A 15,773-nucleotide genomic window follows, 5' to 3' on the forward strand; every position below is an offset into this window, starting at 1 on the left:
CGTTCAGATTATTTCGTGTTGGACTCGCCGAAGTTGCAAACCTAAATTTCAATGGGAAGGACTAGAAAAAAAACAAAATAGGAAAGTTATATAAGAAGTAAGCTTCAAGTTTACTGAGGCGGCACATTAATTACTTGGGTACGGTAAAATTATAATTAGAAAAAAAACAAAATAGGAAAGTTTTATAAGAAGTAAGCTTCAAGTTTACTGAGGCGGCACTACTACGGTAAAAATAATAATTTGAAAAAAACAAAATAGGAAAGTCTCCATTGGAATTGGAATAGGACTAGAAAAAACACAAAATAGGAAAGTTTCCATTGCAATAGGATCCCAAATACTTACATATACACACACAACTACCAGTTTCCTTCACTTGCAAAAATGCTTGGATCAAAAAGAACAACATATTCACTGTCTGAACTTCCATCAGAGCTTTTAGAATTAATTCTACCCAAATTGTCTTTCATCAACATGCTGAGTTTCAAAGCTGTCTCAACTTCAATGCATTACACTGTACAAAACTACCTTTCATTGCCACCCACACCACCTCACACCCCCGGCCCTCATCATCATCTTCTTCAAACTCCGTTACTCATGCTTCCATTTGAAGAAAAAGAATGTGATATAGACGATGATGGGTTCTTCACAGACGATGTTGGTTCGTTCAGTCGCTTCTTCGATCTCGAGCACAAAAGGGTGGGAAGGCTTAACAACGTACCCAGAGAACTTTACAATAGTCAGTGTGTTGGTTCCTCTCATGGGTGGCTGGTGCTCTTGGATGAAAACGCGGATCCTTTTCTCCTCAATCTATTTTCACGAGTTCGAATTCAACTACCCAACAAAGAAGCTTTACCACACATACTGAGTGTTCAAAAAAATTCTGAAGACACAGTTCTTGTGACATACAAGGTTGGCAATTATAGGCAGTATAAATTACCCTTGAAACATCTTCATAAGCACTTGATCAGGAAGGCTGTTCTATCCTCAAATCCATCTCACAACAACAATTATAGAATAGTTATTATCGACGGCAACCAATTGAAGCTTGCCTTTTTTAGGCCTGGAGACAATGCATGGACTGGCCTTGAAGGTCAGCAACATGCACCTTATTGCGATATAACATTCGATGATGATGGTATGTTTTTTGCATTATCTGAGCGTGGTTCGGTTGAAGTTTGGGGCTTCCATGGTTCCTTACCTATTAAAATAACCACTATTGATCCTTCTTTCCCTATAAAAGAAGTGGAAGAACCTTGGCAAAAAGATCTTTATACTACACGTTGCTACTTGGTAGAAACATCAGGTGATCTTCTGCTTGTTGAGAGGTATATTGGAGAGTATGTTCATGATGGTGTACCAGTTTATGAGGAAGACCTTCTCAATGGTCAAACGAACCACCCTTTAGTTTGTCCATACAAAACATTGCAGTTCAGAGTTTATAAGTTGGAATTTGGTCAAAAGAAGTGGGTAGAGGTAAAATCTTTAAGCAATAGCATGTTATTTTTGGGTGGGAATCACTCAATGTCACTCTCTGCTCACGATTTTCCAAAATATAAGGCAAATTCAATTTACTTCACCGACGATTACGGGGATCGAATGGATGAGGATTACTTATACGGGGGCCACGATATGGGTATATTCAACTTGGATGATAGAAGTGTTGAACCGTTCTATCAATGTAATATGCAGAAAATTCAACCACCGCCCTTTTGGGTTGTTCCTAACCCATAGTAACTAACTACATGATACGGGGCAGACGCCAAGCAAAGATTTTTCTACAGATTTTGTTTTATTTCTTTGGAATGCTGACTTTCATGTATTCAGAATTGTTGTTTACATTTTTAAAGAATATTTAATTTAGAGTTCTCATTTCTTTACTTGAGACCAGAGACTTGCAATCCTTATGCGATTCAAAAATAGTTATTTTATCACTTTCCATGTGGCATAACAGAAAGCGAACCTCTTACTCACGGAATCTAGTTTAGAGCAACTCAACAGAGTGATCCAATGACCTCACCAAAATCTTTGTGTTCTCATCATGACCAAAATGCAAGTCTATATTATATGGACTCTTCAAAAGTAGTAAAGTACCTGTGTCGGACACATATTCTTCGGACATGGATATGGGATATGTGTCTGACACTTTTGGTTAGGCACGTACTTAAAAAGCATATCCTATCATTTAATTACATTATACTATTACTTTAAAATGAGTTAAATGCCTATATTGAACATTATATTATATAAAAATATTACTTTACTCTAGAAAATAAAACAAAATAATTAATAAAATGAATATTTAGCTGTGTCCATGTGTCGTTCTGTTTGAAGATTTGACACGTCCGACGCATGGATACATACACATGTTCGACACCCATACCCGAGTCCATGTAACATAGATGCAAGTTCAACAAAAAAGTCCTCAAGGGAGCCAGTTTTGAGTTATTCCTGAAGTCCTACCCAACTTTTTTTTTTTTTCCTTTTTCTGGAAGGTGAAGTCCTACACAACTTGCAAAGTCCATAATGCATCCTAAACATATTTCAATATCCACTAAGATACCAACCCTCACCAAATACAACCCCAAAGATTCCAGAAACCTGTTACCCATCAGTAAGTGTACTAGACAGAGCAAATTGCAAGCATGTTATCCAGAAGTGCATATATATATAATCCACTATCCACCAACATATTATCACACTCCATTTGTCTATCCTGACTATTTAGAGATCAAAGCAACAATTGATGCTTCCAATCACATTACCATGGCTTCGAATTCCATCCCAGAAAAACATGAGGAACACTTATTTTTTTGAGAAGCAGAAAGCATCCCCGAGACCCGAAATCATATTTCACTCGGTATCTTAAATTAGTTGAACAAGAAGTAACCCTAGAACCCCCTCCACAGATCATCACCAAAATGTTACCAAAAGATGAAGCCCTCCTCTTCAAACCTTGACAGAAATCCCAACTGAATAGATAAATAAATAAATAAATAAATCAAGTTGTTCAATTGTTTCCGATAGAGATCCTAAACCCTCAGTAAGCTAGCTACCCAGCTTGGAAAGAGAAACCCTAAAAAACAGAGGACTGTAATCCATCATAACAAGCTGGGCTCTACAAACAACAAAAAAAAAAATGGGATTATCAAACTTTCAATGGAATATACACTGACCTTGATCACTTGTCAGTGATTTCAGACTAGGATTTTGTTTTATAGCCCAATTCAGCACTTAATACTAAATTGATTTAAGTGTTCATCGAATCAAGTGTGGTTGATAGTGCATTTTGAATCACTTTTAATATAAGTGCTGCTTAAATTTGTGTAAAATTTTAAAATCCAATAAAATTATGAGTTACCAGTGAATGTTGAACACTTAAAATCCAATAAAATACATAATTTTCTTTACAAATAAAAACAATTTCAGATTGCAGCTTAAAGCACCAACACTTAAAATTCAGTTCTTAGAATTTTCAATACTTAACTTGCAGTTTTATCAAACAACACCAAACTCTGCTAACAGAGCTTGCAAAATCACCATACTACCCATGAATAAGGAATTGCTCCGTTAGGTCTTTCTGGTCCAGAGCCGGCCGGTACTAAACTTAAAAACATTGTCTTTGTTAAAATACAAGGTTGAACTGGCTCATTCAAAGTTCTCTTTTTCTTTCACTTTTTTTTTTTTTACATTGCATCTTCTCTTTCTCTGATATGCTTAAGAGGATATCAGTGCAATTGTCCCAATTCTAAACAGGAAATGATGCATACAGAAATAACATAAGAAATATATATAAATATACACATATTATTGATTGAAAGTGAAACCCTATATAATAGATTCTCAAAATTCAGCATAAATGCCTGAAGCTTAATTAACAGAAGAACAAATAACAGAAATCTCTAAAATTAGATGAAATCCAGACAACCGATGATACCAACAAATATATAAGCAATCGACTAGACATCTAAAATAAGAGTAATTTGTATTAATTATATATTCAAGCGCACGTAGATCCGTAACAGAAGATCATATCTAAACATTGCATTCTCATTGTTCCTTCAAAATAAGCATGAGAAGAGACAATCTTACCAAAAAAAAAACCTAGAAATAGAAGGATTGATGACGGTGGCGGTGAGTTTCAATTGATATCAGAATCGTCAATGTCGTCCTCGAAGGAATTGAAGAAGTCGGCATCGGCGAGCTTGTTTTACACTCCATGACAATTTAGAGATCAAAGCAACAATTGATGCTTCCTGTCACATTAACAGGGCTTTGAATTCCATCCTAGAAAAACATGAGGAACGAACAATTATTAACCAAAAAAAAAACGCCCCACACCCCCCAAATCATACTACCACTCAATATCTTAAATTAGTTCAACAGCAAGTAACCTTAAAACCACCTCCACAGTTCATCACCAAATGTTAGCAAAAGATAAAGCCCTCATCTTCAAACCTTGACAGAAATCCAATAGTTGAAAAAATATATATCAAGTTGTTTAATTGTTCCAGATAGAAATCCTAAAAGAACAGTAAGCATAACTTGGAAAGAGAAAATTCTACATCCATAATCCACCAAAACAACTAGGCTCTCAAGGGAAAGTGACATCAAAATAAGACCTCCCCCTGAGGTCAGACAAAACAATAAGAACCTCTCTTCACAGTTCAAAAATAATATTGACCTAATTAAGTGTGTTTGATACACATTTTGAATATCAATTCAAACATAAGTGCCAACTTTATTTGTGTAAAATGTGAAGTGTTAGTGACTTCACTTTTCACTGAAGCTGATCACTTAGAATCCAATAGAATAAAAATCATTTTACAATTACCCTCATTCATAGTTATCGATTTCTTTCACTTTTGATCTTTGAATCTTCTCATCTCTGATATGCTTAGAGAGACAGGTCCATGTTATTCTGGCAAACTTTAGGGCAAGACACTGTAATTGTCAGAATTCTCAAACTGTAAGTGATGCATACAGAACTAAAATCAGTTGTCAATGTATAATTTATTGATTCTTTGAGAAACCCTAGATAATAGGTTCTCGCCATAAAATGCCTGAAGCTTAAATAACAGAAGAACAAATAGCAGAATACCCTAAAATTCCCCCATTTCCAGACATTCAATGATACAAACAATGATACGAACAACTATAAATAAAAAATAAAAAATAAAAAATAAAAAAAAAAATCTAATAAACATCTAAAATAGGAGTAATTTGTACCATTTATATATTCAAGCACACATAGATTCATAACAGAAGATGGCATATAAACATGGCATTCTCATTGTTCCGCCAAAATAAGCATTAGAAGAGACAATCTTACCAAATGAAACCCCAAAAATAGAAGGATTGATGACGGTGGCAAGAGGTTTCAGTTGACATCGGAGTTGTCAAGGTCGTCCTCGAAGAAGTCGAAGAAGTCGGCGTCGGAGAGCTTGTGGTCGACGGCAGTAGGGTCCTCGCCGAAGATCTCTAGGGTGTCGACGTTGTCCACGTCCATCGCTGCTCCTCCATGTCAGCATAGTAGTCATTGACTTCATCTCTCTCTAAACAATTCTCTTTCCTCTCTCCATTCTACAGTGACTGTGCGTTGCAGAGAAAATTATGAAATAGTCAATAAGTAGTCCCTCTTGAAAAAGTAGTCCCTCTTACGGTCCCTTTTGAATAGAAACTGATGGGGGAGACGGTTATACAGAAACAAAGGGGGGTACATGCTAGCAAAAGAGCAAGACCCAATGTCAACAAAACCGGTAGAGTTCCCACTTAACCCTTAACTAACTTAGCTACAAGAAAGTGCTCTTAAGGGAAGATAGTATGGTCTTACCTCTTAGCAACGAAGCCAAATGGATGGAACCGTCCCGACAGCCAAGGGACAAAAAAGAGGTATGGGTTAGGACAACCTTTTAAAGGGGTTGAAGCAGTCTTGCCTATTCTATTAATATTCCCTAAGACAATGGAAGGTGACCCATTGCAAAGGGACTCCTGTTCCATCTCCTTGTGCTTCCCAAAGCATATTTATATTATATATATATTGGTAAGTTCATTATCCACCAACATATTATTGCACTCCGTGACAATTTAGAGATCAAAGCAACAATTGATGCTTCCCGTCACATTACCATGGCTTTGAATTCCATCCTAGTAAAACATGAGGAACGAACAATTATTAACCAAAAAAAAAAAAAGCATCCCCACACCTCCCAAATCATACTACCACTCAATATCTTAAATTAGTTCAACAGCAAGTAACCTTAGAACCACCTCCACAGTTCATCACCAAATGTTAGCAAAAGATAAAGCCCTCATCTTCAAACCTTGACAGAAATCCCAGTTGAAAAATATATATCAAGTTGTTCAATTGTTCTCGATAGAAATCCTAAAAGAACAGTAAGCATAGCTTGGAAAGAGAAAATTCTACATCCCTAAATAGAGGAGCATAATCCATCAAAATAACTAGGCTCTCAAGGGAAAGTGACATCAAAATAAGACATCCCCTGAGGTCAGACAAAATAATTGGGATCTCTCTTCACAGTTCAAAAATAATATTGACCTAATTAAGTGTGTTTGATACACATTTTGAATATCAATTCAAACATAAGTGCCACCTTTATTTGTGTAAAATGTGAAGTGTTGGTGACTTCACTTTTCACTGAAGCTGATCACTAATAAAAATCAATTTACAATTACCCTAATTCATAGTTATCGATTTCTTTCACTGTTGATCTTTGAATCTTCTCTTCTCTGATATGCTTAGATCTTTGAATCTTCTCTTCTCTGATATGCTTAGAGAGACAGGTACATGTTATTCTGGCAAACTTTAGGGCAAGACACTGTAATTGTCCAAATTCTTAAACTGTAAATGATGCATACAAAACTAAAATCAGTTGTCAATATATAATTTATTGATTCTTTGAGAAACCCTAGATAATAGATTCTCGCCATAAAATGCCTGAAGCTTAAATAACAGAAGAACAAATAGCAGAATACCCTAAAATTCCCCCATTTCCAGAGATTCAATGATACGAACAATGATATAACAACGATAAAAAAATAAAAAAATAAGAGTAATTTGTACCATTTATATATTCAAGCACACATAGATTCATAACAGAAAGATGGTATATAAACATTGCATTCTCATCGTTCCGCCAAAATAAGCATCAGAAGAGACAATCTTACCAAATGAAACCCAGATATAGAAGGATTGATGACGGTGGCGAGAGTTTTCAGTTGACATCGGAGTTGTCAAGGTCGTCCTCGAAGAAGTTGAAGAAGCCGGCGTCGGAGAGCTTGTGGTCGACGGCAGTAGCGCCCTCGCCAAAGATCTCTAGGGTGTCGACGTCGTCCACGTCCATAGCTGCTCCTCCAAGTCAGCGTAGTAGTCATTGGACTTCATCTCTCTCTAGACAATTCTCTTTCCTCTCTCCGTTCTACAGTGACTGTGCGTTGCAGGGAAAATTATGAAATAATATACACATATACGGAGTATATAATTAGATATAAAGAAAAAGAAAAATACATACTCCGTATATAGGTAAGATCAAATATATATTATTTGGTCAGGTAAATAAGATAAAATAAAATTTGAGAACGTTTTAGCTTAGGCCCTAATATATATATGTGTGTGTGTATCAAGTGGTGCCAAAACAAAAAAAAAAAAACGGAAACATGTTTTGTAATTTTTGTTTCATTTTTGAATAGTGCTGTATTTGTTTTTTTGAGAAAAAGGCCGAAACTGAAACACAGTAGCAATTATTAATATCAAAATAATAATGATAATAATAATAAAAAAAACTCCAAGTGACCTTTTTTTAACTTCCCATTTATTTATGAATTCCAATAGTATTTTAACAAAACATATTTTTATATTTTTCTTTCCAAAATCTTGCAAAAAATTTTACCTTGTCAAATATATGTTTCCAATTACTATATGATATGGAACATACTCTACAACAAAAATGTTATCTTTTTTTAGATAAAATTATAAATATAAAACGATTCGGTTGCCAAATATAACCGCAAAATTTTATATAATATGTGTGTGTGATGTGTGTATTATATATAAATTTTACTTTGATGAGTATAAAATGAGAATTAGAATTTACTAATTAATTAAACAATCCAGTTTCGAACTCAATTATTTAATTTTTTTCTTTTTTTCCCATCAATCACATAAAAAATTTATTCACACCATGATCTCTGAGCACAATTCCAGCCCCACATCGTTTCTCCGAAGAAAAAAATGCGAGGGATTCTTGAATTAAGGACCCTAAAGTTTGAAGATGAATATATGTGATACAATTCTCACAGCTATATGATATATACTCTTTCACTGAAAAATTTCCATCAATGGCGTACCTCAAAAAATTTATAATCACCCCGTCAAACTCTTCCAAACCCATGAAGTAGGTCTCTAAGCTTGGTTTGATTATGTTTTGAATGATTAATGTCGTTATTAAACACAATGTACACACAAATTTGTATCTCCAAATAAAGAAATGAGTGGAACAAATATAGTTTTTATTGATTTTTTAAATAAATTAAACAAAGTACAATCCTTTCTAATATTCTTTACAAAAGAATAAAATTTTCAAACTGGCACATTGTCCACACACATGACACGACATTGTATTTCAAAGTTTTTAAATTGGAATTTGATTAAAGAAAGTGGATAGAGGTAGATTGCTTAAGCGATTTTGTGCTACTTTTGAGAATTACTCCGTCCAAATCACTTTCTGTTCATGATTATTAAGAATGTTGTTGGAACCGATATATTAAAACGGTGAGTATCGAGGCTTAGAGGCGCATAATCGCTTCTTAAATATAGTTGAAGCCTCTCTCACGTGCAACGGAAGACAAATGACAGCACTATCTCCGGAATTCAACTAAGCCCATATATCAAATCTGTTCTCTCATGAAGGTTGCACTTCTTCTTTTTCATGAACCTGTGTATTTATCTCTATCTGATCAACAGAAAATATGAACTCACACACTCAAACTCAATAATTTGAAAACACTTTTTCAAATATCTTTTTCTCTTTTACTTGTATTGAGAGTGTGTATATTATAGGATTCGTAAACCTATTATTTATATTGAGAGTGTGTATATTATAGGATTCGTAAACCTATTATTTATATTAGTAAAAGTGGGAATGTAATATATTTAGAAGACATTAATTAAGTATTTAATGTAACTTTAAACTTAACTCATAAATAACATATTAATATAGTAGATTAAATGCATCAGGTGAAAAACCTTTGAGTTAGAGTTTGTAAAAATACTTTATATCTTCGTAAGTAAAGATTAATAAAATCAATTTGAAACATAAATCCAACAATCCCCCACTTGTTTCAAATTTCTTTTGTTGATCGGTACAGCTATGTGCATCAATAATAGTGTCTTTTAGATCATTACCTAGTGTAAGTACCCTTAATTTCATCTAGGAACTTGGTGAATGATGTCTTGAACCAAGAATCACGTTGATGGATAAGAAATACTACGCACACACTTCTGTTCAGAGATAAAGTACTAAAGTTTGACACGTTTCAGCCATGTGTCCAGAATCCATACTTTTGAGCGTCGTTAAGGATCAAGCCTGTCTAGATCCTATAGAAGCGGCCCTACTTCCACACTCAGATCGGTGTGTCCATCAAAAGTGACCTTCACATTCCAACCGAATACCGGTTATGGACTCATTAAGAGAATTTAATCTCATCATCCTCATTGCAAGATAAATCAGTGAATCTATCAAGAGTGATTATGTACACCCCAATCGAAAATCCGATCTATAGAATTCATTAAGAGACTCATGTCTCAGCCTCCTCATTGATTATACGGTGAATCTATCAAGAGTGATCATGTACACTCCAATCGAAAATCGATCTATAGATTCATTAAGAGTTCTAAAATCTCAACCTTTTCAGTTACAGGATTGAGCACCCACATCACATCATAGAGAAATGAACATTGATGTGCTCACACAAGTTGTTATGTTACTTGTTTTTCCCATTGAACCCAAGAGAAATATCACTGGGTTGGGTTCCTATAATAATACAACTTATTCAATTACAGGCTTTAGTTCCATCCCTTTCAATGTCTTGGACACAAGGTCCCTTCACATGTCTTTCGACAGTAGATATGCCAAATGAGATATGGCCTTGGACATTAGGTCCCTTCATATGTTTTTCGACAGTGGATATGCCAAATTAGATTCGGCCTTGGACATTAGGTCCCTTCATATGCTTTTCGACAGTGGATATGCCAAATTAGATTCGGTCTTGGACACTAGGTCGCTTCACATGTCTTTCGACAGTGGATCTGCCAAATGAGACTTGGCCTTGGACACTAGGTCCCTTCACATGTCTTTCGATAGTGGATCTGCCATATTAAATTTGGCTTTCACACAGTAAACTGTGATAATCCATTTGCCAAGATCTCTTCCAGATGATTGTGCTTCAACTGCACATGTATAGACTTTTCATTGTAACATTGGCTATGATCTTGAAGTATCGCAACCTTATTGTTATAAAAATATTTCAAGAGCGGTATAGGCTTACTTCGTATTGGAATACTCTCCAGTAAGATCCTTACCCAGTCAACTTCCTCTCTAGTAGAAAAAGTGCAATAACATTCAAATTCCATCGAGGAATGAGTTATACAAGTTCACCCTTTTGATTTCCAAGAAATCATAACTCCACCCAAGGTGAAGATCCAAGTTGGTATGAACATTGAACATTCATAGCAAAGAACAACCGGGTAATTTCAATAATGCAACCCATGATCCATAGTACTCTACAAGTACTTCTATATTCTCAATAGAGAAATTCAATTATCTCTTCCCAGATTATTTCTGTACTTGATAACAAGTTGTGTGTTTGCCCTGGTGCAATTCATCGCATAAAAAGACCACCAAATAAAAAGACCACCAATAATTTGAGAATTCAAGTTGATTCTTTGCATTGCCTTGATTGCAAACTGACTCTGATCTAGGATCAATAAGAACAAAGACTGCAGCATCTGATAAGATTTTGAACCTTTCAAGATTAATTGATAAAATTGGATTGCATGAGAGTAAATCCATGTTGATGCCCCACATCTTTGATTTACACAATCACACAGCTTCCCTAAGATCCATCATGTTAAAAGTTCAAATTAAGAACTTTATAGGCAAATAATAATTGCCAGAATTTCCTTGGAATTTCCTTTTATCAATTTGAAATTCAGCTGCAATCATTACTTTCCTAAACTTTCATTCATCTATTTAGGAGCTTTCAAAAATGAGCTTTCAAGGATAAAAATTGGTATCATCAATAAAATGATAACATATCACTTTCCTTTATGAATATAATTAGCTCATTTCAAACATGTCAATATGGATCAAATTTCCAGTATTAGTGTCTTTTTAACACATCAATAAAAGTTTACACACAACGTGTAATGCTTTGATCTATATGAACATTATCATTGGTTATCCTTTTGATTAATGAATTTAAACTCATGTAATCAAGTATATGACATGCCATAAATTAAGAAATTTATCAATAACCAAAAATCAGTTTTATAACTAGGAAGCATACCATTAATAAAGTGGCTCATTTCGACAATCATACCAATTTTGAATGAAAAATTGATGAACTTAGAACTTACCTTAAAGCCATTATTTGCAAATCTAAAGACCTCCTTCAGATGTATCATTTATTAGAAATTATGATTGTGCATGCCACTTTATAATTTGAAGAGTTCCCCTCTTATAATGTCATCTGATCCCCCCACTAGTTATGATCTTACATGATTTTGACTAACTGAAATGGGGAGAAATAATCTAGTTTCAATCAACCAATGGCACACGTCCCGAAAAATAATAAACTTCTTTTGTGATTTTCTCGTTCATCACAGAATATGATCTAATCAGGCGGAAAGTAACCTACTAGAGCTTTCAGCTTTCAAGTAATAAACATAAGTATATTCAAAATGAGCATTAATAATGTAATCGATAGAGATCAGTTCTAAGGTACCATATTTTTTTCAACATATATGAAAGACCACTAAATTTTAATGTGCTACCAATAATACATTGATTCATATAAGTTTTACTATACCCTTTCAATCAATCCCTAACAGATCCTTTGATAAAATGATTCAGTTCATTGATAACACGTTATTAATCAATGACTTTGGCAATATAAATATAAATTATAACACAAATTTATATATACCTTTAATGAAAAGATTATTTCAAGGAACATACAAGATTCAAAGATAACCTCGAAGTCACACTTGAAAGGAAATGAATTATAAACCATATTCATATGAATATTAAGAATATGGTGTTCATCCTTTAGAATGATCAGCTTACCAAAAGTGCAATTTCATCCAATTGCCCTTATGCCTACCAATATAGGATATTGGGTTACATAATTCCCCTACTAGGCATGGAAGAATTCTTGTCACCTGTAGTAGGATGAGATGCCAATTCAATCCACCTTGTGATCTTCTCATTGATCAAATTAAACTTGATCAAATGATGTTTTGTCACCCAGAGCAGCTGAACATGGCTTAGTCATGACATAAGCAATTTTCAATTGTCGAAGGAAAAATAATTTTTTTTTCACCGTTGAGATATATATATATATATATATATATATCTATATATATATATATATACCATCAAAAGTCTCGATATTCAGTTGAGAAACCGAATAATCAATGTTGGATAATAATGAAAATAAATCTATTGGAGAGAAAAGTATCTTCAAATTGTTGGAACCGATATATTAAAACGGTGAGTATCGAGGCTTAAAGGCGCGTAATCGCTTCTTGAAGATAGTTGGAGCCTCTTCCACGTGCAACGGAAGACAAATGGCAGCACTATCTCCGGGATTCAACTAAGTCTAGATATCAAATCTGTGCGTTCATGAAGGTTGCACTTCTTCTTCATGAACCTGTGTATTTATCTCCGTCCTATCAACAGAAAATATGAAACTCACATACTCAAACTCAATAGTTTAAAAACACTTTTTCAAATCTCTTTTTCTCTCTTACTTGTATTGAGAGTGTGTATATTGTAGGATTCGTAAACTTATTATTTATACTAATAGAATTGGGAATATAATATATTTAGAAGACATTAATTAAGCATTTAATGTAACTTTAAACTTAACTCATAAATAACATATTAATATAGTAGATTAAATGCAGCATATGAAAAACCTTTGAGTTAGACTTCGTAAAAATACTTTGTCTTCGTAAGTAAAGATTAATAAAATCAATTTAAAACATAACTCCAACAAATGTAAGGCGAATTCGATTTAGAGATCAGGTGCAGGAGTGGTGGGGTAGGTGTATTTCATTATTTTGATCTACTTCAATGATGGATCTGGTGCAAGCGAATTCAATTTACTTCAATAATGGAATTGGAATTTATGAAATTTTAAAAAATAATTAAGAAAAATGAATCATTTTTACTCTATTTAACCCGGTGGGCTTTTTTAATAGTAATACTATATATGAATAATCTGTACTAATATAATTATTATTTTCAAGAAATTACGGAGTATTCGAATTTGATCCGGTGATTTTGGCAGTTTAGTTTACTAGGTGGGGCAATTAATTACTTGGAGTGTTTTAATTAATAACGCCCTAATGTTAGAAAAAAACAAAATAGAAAAGTTTCAATTGGAATAGGACTATCCCAATACTAATATAAGAAGTGGAACCATAAGTTACATAGGAAACCAATTAAATTACTTGGAGAGTTTCAATTAATAAATAAAAATAATAATTATGCGTCTTTTTGATCTTTGAGAAAGCTTATGTTCACATGCAAAAATCGCTAGCAAATCAAAAAGAATAATCTATTCACTGTCTATTTTAATTTTTTCCTAACATCTCAAATTAAAAATTATATCCGGCAATTCAATCTCATTCTATCTTCTATCAGTAACTTTTATCACTGGCATTAATACTTAAATGATCTTAAAATAAGCCTCATGCAAATAATGCAAGTCACACAACCATCATTATCCAACTCTCATGCAAATAATGAGAGTCACACCACCATCATTATCAACTTCATGCGAAAATGATTCAATCTCACATCATAAAAAAGAACAACCTATTATAGGCAGTATACATCACCCTTGAAATATCTTCACAAGCACTCGATCAGAAAATTTGTTTTATCCACAAATCCATCTCACAATAACAATTACAGAATAGTTATTACCGACGGCTACCAATCGAAGCTTGTCTTCTTTAGGCCCGGAGACGATGCATGGACTGATCTTGAAGGTCAGCAGCGTGCACCTTATTGCGATATAAAAAAGATCATAAAAATTTTCACCAAATAAGATTTAGTTTGCAAAACAAGAATTACAGACCTTGATTAGTTGATTTAGAAAAAAATTTAAAACAAAACGTATACATACAAGTTAGCAGTTGCATAGAGAGAGGGGGTAAGCTTGAGAGTTGAGAGACAGCGGGCCAGCGGCTGAAGATTGAGAACGGCAAACCCGAACAGGAACAGCGGGCGATGGAAACTGAAAGATATGGGTTTTGATTTTTTGAACAATCTGAAATGATATGCCGATATGGGTTTTGATATAGGTAAAAGGTTTTGAACTTTTGATTCTTGCAGCAGATAGATAAACCGAAATATATGGGTTTTGAACTTCTAATTCTTGCAGTAGTAATGCATATAAGATAATACAAAAATTTTAATTTTTTTCAAAGATTTAATCTTTATACATTAAAAATGTCATCTTTATACATTAAAAGGTCTAGTGATATAATCTATAATATGTACCTTAATTGAAGTAATATGTATCTTGATTGAGGTATTTTCACTCACAACTTCGTAAGGAATTTGAATAAGTTCTTTTCTTGTATGTCACCTTAAATTCAAATTATTTCAAATGAATGTAAAAAAGACTTTTTTTTTAATGGTATTTTGCAGAAAGAAATTTATATAGCATAACAAAAGATTTTGTTGATCCACATAAGGGAGTAAAACAAATTACACAAACATTCAAACATTCATCTATCTATTCCAAGTGACTTAGAAAATAAAAATAAAGGGGATTAAAACCAAGCGCCTGTTTTATTTCACAAGGGGATTAAAATTCACAAGGGGATTAAAAAAACCAAGCGCCTGTTTTATTTCACAAGTAAAATTCTCATGCAGGTCTAAATGTAACACTAGGCTATTCCAATGAACAGAATCTTTTTGATCTTTGAGAGAAATTCTGTTCACATGCAAAAATCGCTAGCAAATCCAAAAAGATTATTCACTGTCTATTTTAATTTTCTCCAACATCTCAAATTAAAAATTATATCGGCAATTCAATCTCTTCCAGTAACTTTTATCCCCTGTGAATACTTTGATCTTAAAATAACCCTCATGCAAATAATGCAAGTCACACAACCATCATTATCTGCAAATAATGCAAGTCACACCACCATCATTATCCAACTTCATGCAAAAATGATTCTATCTCACATCATCAAAAAGAACAACCTATTATAGGCAGTATACATCACCCTTGAAATATATTCAGTTTTATCCACAAATCCATCTCACAATAACAATTACACAATAGTTATTACCGACGGCTACCAATCGAAGCTTGTCTTCTTTAGGCCTGGAGACGATGCATGGACTGATCTTGAAGGTCAGCAGCGTGCACCTTATTGCGATATAAGGTTCGATGATAATTGTATGTCTTTTGCATTATCCGGGTGTGGTTTGATTGAATTTTGGGGCTTCCAT

The 15,773-nt window shown here is 33.8% G+C and overlaps 1 protein-coding gene and 1 long non-coding RNA gene across 3 annotated transcripts; one reads left to right on the forward strand and one right to left on the reverse strand.

Moving 5' to 3' along the window:
• The first annotated feature begins 381 nt into the window (after positions 1 to 381).
• On the forward strand, positions 382 to 1,731 carry LOC132273102 (F-box protein SKIP23-like). The gene has a single exon (XM_059774133.1). It carries the CDS (start codon positions 382 to 384, stop codon positions 1,729 to 1,731), a length of 1,350 nt encoding a protein of 449 aa, XP_059630116.1.
• A 2,234-nt stretch (positions 1,732 to 3,965) lies between these two features.
• Positions 3,966 to 7,874, reverse strand: LOC132274926 (uncharacterized). 2 transcript variants are annotated; one of them, XR_009470564.1, is made up of 2 exons: positions 5,330 to 7,874; positions 3,966 to 4,284 (listed from the first exon to the last, which is right to left on the reverse strand). It is a non-coding gene; the product is annotated as an uncharacterized LOC132274926 (long non-coding RNA). The 2 variants fall into 2 exon arrangements; XR_009470565.1 differs by having other exon boundaries at positions 4,832 to 7,874.
• Positions 7,875 to 15,773: the final 7,899 nt, after the last annotated feature.

This window comes from Cornus florida, unplaced genomic scaffold (genome assembly GCF_030987335.1).
Source record: "Cornus florida cultivar Cherokee Brave unplaced genomic scaffold, ASM3098733v1 CherokeeBrave_3.0.0_Hap2_Chr09, whole genome shotgun sequence".
Lineage (NCBI taxonomy): Eukaryota > Viridiplantae > Streptophyta > Magnoliopsida > Cornales > Cornaceae > Cornus > Cornus florida.